Source organism: Pinus tabuliformis, chromosome 1_1 (genome assembly GCF_031772625.1).
Source record: "Pinus tabuliformis cultivar Carrire ecotype Pingquan chromosome 1_1, CPIR1, whole genome shotgun sequence".
Taxonomy (NCBI): domain Eukaryota; kingdom Viridiplantae; phylum Streptophyta; class Pinopsida; order Pinales; family Pinaceae; genus Pinus; species Pinus tabuliformis.
Genome location: NC_142297.1, coordinates 893,663,294 through 893,668,600, shown reverse-complemented (window position 1 = coordinate 893,668,600; position 5,307 = coordinate 893,663,294). Strand labels below are relative to the sequence as shown.

At 39.4% G+C, this 5,307-nt stretch overlaps 1 protein-coding gene across 1 annotated transcript; it reads right to left on the bottom strand.

Moving 5' to 3' along the window:
• Nucleotides 1-657: 657 nt before the first annotated feature.
• LOC149217286 (uncharacterized) lies at nucleotides 658-1,542 on the bottom strand. The gene is made up of 2 exons (XM_089391343.1): nucleotides 1,164-1,542; nucleotides 658-926 (listed from the first exon to the last, which is right to left on the bottom strand). The coding sequence occupies exons 1-2, from the start codon at nucleotides 1,480-1,482 to the stop codon at nucleotides 910-912; spliced, it is 336 nt and encodes a 111-aa protein (XP_089247469.1). The 5' UTR covers nucleotides 1,483-1,542; the 3' UTR covers nucleotides 658-909.
• Nucleotides 1,543-5,307: the final 3,765 nt, after the last annotated feature.

Sequence of the window (5,307 nt, the reverse complement as noted above, 5' to 3'; positions counted from 1 at the left end):
ATTTTTTGTTATTAAATTTTGAATAAATTTTAATTTTTAAATAGAGTAATTTTTTTAAAAATCTTAAAAACACTTAAATGACATAAAATATACCATTCCAATAAATCTGTATTAAATTTTAAACAAAATTAACAAAATAAAATATATACTAAACTTAATATATAATTAATAATTTATACATTTAATCACTCACAAAAGCTGTGTGGAATGTACTAAACTGCAGCACATCAACTTAATATAAAGTTATACTTGAATATCTAATCATTGGATTGCCTAAACTAATTTTATTTATAAAATATTAATGGCATTGAATATGTTTTTTAATGTGAGGTTTCATAAAAGAACACTATAAGAATCGTTTGTCTAAACTATTTTTATTTATAAAATATTAATTATATAAAAAATGGTTTTTATTGTGAGGTTTTATGAGATAAAACATAGAAATTTTTAAATAGACAATATAGAGATCTTCCCCATTGTGTTTTTAAAAATTTCCACTTTCCTATAATGTTTTTAAAAGCTTCCACTTTCAATGATACTTTTAAAAATCAATGCTTCATCTATTTAACCCACCCTCCACCTTTCCCTTTAACACTATCCACGTTCCCTTACACTTTAATGTACAAATAACAGTATAAATACCCTCAACAGAAGAAATTCTAAACATTCTTTCTTTTATTATATAACACATAACATGTAAACATGTGCATTAACCCACTTTAAAAAGTTGGGCATTAACCAACACAGCTATCCCAGAGCGATTACATACACGCAGCTCCATGTCTTACGCACACGTCCATACGCTTAAAATACATAGTGTAATATATCTATGGAGAATCTCAGTCCTGTCCAGTCCAGCTTAGTACAGTTACTTGCGCATGCAGACAGGGTGGCAGCTTGTTCATCTCTTTAGGGAACAGTGTAGGCTGCCAACAAAAACCATTATCGTTATATTGTATTGTAGAGTTCTTTTATGAAGATGGTGTATGAATCGCTCAAGTACTGTAATTTGATCGTAGATTTTGGTATACCTTAGAAATTCTATAGAGAGAAGCTGATTCAGACTATTATTAAATTAGAATTTCTAGAATGTTCTAGAATTCAAATAAATAAATATTTCGACAAAAAAATGAAAAATATAAGTGAAATTTATTTTATTTTACCTCCACATTTGTAACCAACGGGTCTGTCAGAGAATTGGCAACGCTTGGGGAGGGACAGGGCGATGGCTGGATCGATCCCTGCAGCTTTGGCTGTTTTAGAGAGCAAGACGGAGCAGAGGCAGGCGGGATCGGTGGAGAACTTGTGAACGGCGTTGCAGCAGCTGGCTGAGACGGGAGCGTTTGCGTTCTGAGCGGCGTCCATGCACGGCGCCAGCTTCAACGCCTCCGACTCCACCACACATTGACCCGCTGCATTTGTTCCCAAAACAGCACCCAGAATGAGGAGGAGGACAAATAGCTTTGTGAAAGAGAAGGCCATTGCCTGTTATGAACGTCTGATAGTCTCGACTGCAAATTCCATTCTGAGCATTGAGTGGGAGTGAGTCAATATATAGTTGTTACTCAGAAATATGATCAAATGTCAGGTAAGCACGTGCACTTCCACTGATCGATAAATTCTTCGATTTATGATTTCAAATACCAATGGAGGGCGCACTGAACAATATGGAGTTGCTTTATGGATTTGATGTCGATTCTTCCACCTTGTCGGTCGCGTCGAACACCGCTGCCAACGTAGAGCATTATATTTCGAATAATTGATCGAACACCGCTGCCGCATTATATTTCTTATAATTTATCTTATTATTACGCCAGAGGGACGTGTATCCCTCCATTTCCGGCCAATATGTACATATCTTTGTTCTCAACATTAAAATAGTCGAGATTATCTGCCAACGCAGGGCATTATATTTCGAATAATTTATCTTATTATTACGCCAGAGAGACGTGTATCTTTCCATTTCCGGCCAATATGTACATATCTCGGTTCTCGACATTAAAATAGTCGAGATTATCTGCCAACGCAGGCCATTATATTTCGAATAATTTTTCTTATTATTACGCCAGAGAGACGTTTATCTCTCCATTTCCGGCCAATATGTACATATCTCGGTTTTCAACATTAAAATAGTCGGGATTATGTGAGCATTGGTCTGGATGTAGAAAAATAATTACATTACATTTGCTCTTAGTTTTAGCTCTGCCCCCTCGACAACCGTTATCCCGATTGCAGGTTCTTGGCATTCCCTTAGGTGGGCTTACTTTTCCGGTTTGGTTTATATCAGGGGATGGTGGAAATAGAGTTGTCACTGTTTTGATTTTCGGGCGTTAGAATATGGTGGAAAAATTTGACGTGAAATCTTAATTTGTGTTATTTAAACTGGTTTTTTCATTTTATATATGGATTCAACACCCTCAAAAACCTTTAAAGCACTTAGATTGTGCAAGAGTTACCCATCAAACTTGTGATTTCAAAAAATTCTTACCAGATTTTAAAAAAATTAAACCAAAATACCCACCAAAAAAACTTTGGAAAAATCATACTTAAAACAATTTACTTAAAAATACTTAAAAATTATTTGTATTTGTATTCGAAAACTTTCACTGCCAGAAACCCTGGCGGTAACTTTCGCTCCCGGTACAAGAACGAAGAGAAAATAACAGGCACGGTGCTATCCATTGTAGAGTTATTAAGACTCCGTCAGGATAGTTGATTAGCATCAAGGACATCCATGACAAATGGTCATCCAGCAACATAAGATATGGTCATCCACCACAATGTAGTTGCCTCCTTTCCCTTTTAAAAAGGATAGTCTACCTAGGCAGTAGAATGGACCTTTTTCCGGCACTGGCCGGAAAATCGTCCGGCTCCGGCTACCGGAAAACTCTCCCTCTTCCGCCACCATCTCTCAGCTCCACCACCACCTTCCTCGGCCACCCTCCCTCACCGCCCTGACATCCCTGACCGATCGCCTGACATCCCTGACCGATGGGGAGTAATTCCTGGGGGGAGTAATTAGCTGGAATTCATGGGAGAGTAATTCCCTCCATTCGAAATTTCCACCCGCGCCCATTCAAGCTCTGATGCTCTGCGCTTCCCGCTCTGCGAACTCACCCGCGCCTGATGCTCTGCGCTTACCCCTCTGCGAACTCCTTATTTTACCATGCTCGTATTCTCTATGAATGGAATGGGGTTTGGGTGAGGTCGATTCCCCTGGAGAATCACCCCGAGCGGGGCTGAGTAAAACAGATGGAAAAGATGACTATATTGTCAGATTGGCCGAGGGGGTTGGTTACGCTATGTCGGGTGATGATGAAAACGGTCAACAAGTGATCATCTGTGTTCGTGCCGCCATGAATTGGGCTTCTTCGAAGCAACGAGCTTTTGTGGACAACAGTAACGAGAAGGTATGTTCATGGTGTTAGTTTTTCTTGCTTTCGATTTTATGGTTGAATGGATTTATGATGTTTTTGGTTTTCATTGGACTTTGTTTCAATATCAAATGTTGAGGTCGTTGCATTCTACATTAAGCGGTGGGCCGAGGAGGAATCGTTGTTTGCCTAGGAGGGCTCGAGACTTTCGAGCAACGCTGCGGACCAAGATGCATGGAAATTATTCCATATGGCTGCAGACCAAGTTGTTCGACTCAATATGCTGGTTCCTAAGAACTCTGATCAGTATGAGCCACCGGTGAAGGGCTTCACCGTAGTGCTTCAAGGGGGCAGCTCAATTGCAGTGGAGTCAAAAACATTTCGGACTTTCAGAACGACGGCTCAGCCTTTTCCGGCTTCGACTGCAATCGCAATGGGCTCTGCAATGGGCTCTGCAACCTGCAAGTTTGGTTTTCATGGCAAAGGTTGAGGTAAGCATTTGGTTTTCATGGCAAAGGTTAATGTAACCAATTCTCTATCTGGTTCCGAAAACGAGATTCATTCAGTCATTTTGCGGATTAAAGGCTCTGCGCAGGTTTGGTTTCCATGGCCAAAAAGCGGATTAAAGGCTCTGCGCAGGTTTGGTTTCCATGGCAAAAAAGGGAGGGTTTGTTAGGGGCTCTGCAACCTGCAAGTTTGGTTTACATGGCAAAGGAGGGTTTCGTTTGTTGGAGTGTCTAATTTACAGGGATACTGAGCATGTTATCTGCTGTGTATTTTGAAGAGATTAGGCTCCCTGCTATTTTCTTCATTGATAATTATATCTATATAGGAGCCCTAATTTCACATTGTCGATGTAAGTGGTTCCTATAGACTTCGGCCTTGCATCCACAGGTGAAGGAAAGACTTATGGTCAGGATCCTTAGGTAATTGTTGGAAACCATTTCCTCTGGAAGCAGTCTCGAGTCCTTTGCATGAGAATAAAAATGCTAAACGCTTATAGTATTTAATTACAGAGTCTTGTTTTCACTGACTCAGGTGTGCATTGTGACCCCCACGCCACTCTACAGGTACTATATTATTACAGGCCTGTTAATTCTTTTCTTTTTTCCGGAACAGTTCTCTAACTCGACTCTTAAATCTGATGGCAGGTTAAGTATTGCCCTCCTCAACAGTTCAGAACTCTGCAGTGGCATCCACTTATGGTTTTCTCTTCAATGTTCCATGTTGGTTAGGCTAGGCACTGAGGGTTTTTCTTCGCTTCCAGACAACTCAAGGTCACCTTTTGACCTTCTGGAGATGATTGAGTGAGTAGGGTTAATCTACGGCCGGTCATGCCGGCGTTTCACTTGTTAATATTGTTCTTCTTCTAGCTTAGCGTTATAACATCGTGATTATATGAACTGGGACCCGTAGTAATTATATGAACTGGGACCGGAACAGGTGATTCGGCTGCCATATTACTCTCATTACTGGAATGAGAAATCCTGTTTGCAATGTCTACTACACAATACAAATTAATCTATGTTTACCCTTCTCTGGGGTTTATATGGTAATTTTCTGGGTTTAATCCCAATTCATTCTTACGGGTTTCAGTTGTAGCATGCATTAAAGTTGTTCATGCATCTAAACACGAGAGCTGATTCTTGAATTGTTGAGAGTTTAATCTACTTATGTTCAACTATTTGGATGTATAAAGTTTCTTAGTTATCAAACCACTGTCGTGAAATTTACATAAAGCACCATTGTTATTCATGGAACTTAGTTGATAAGTTTACCTATACGTCTGTAACAGTTTTGAACTTCATTTCTGAGAATTTCTAGCTACCGTCATGTGTTTTCTCATATCGAGAGACTATCATTATCTCCTGTCACTTTGTTATTATACATCCATTGACTTGGTAATAGATTCTCATTAATAGGTTGTACTCAA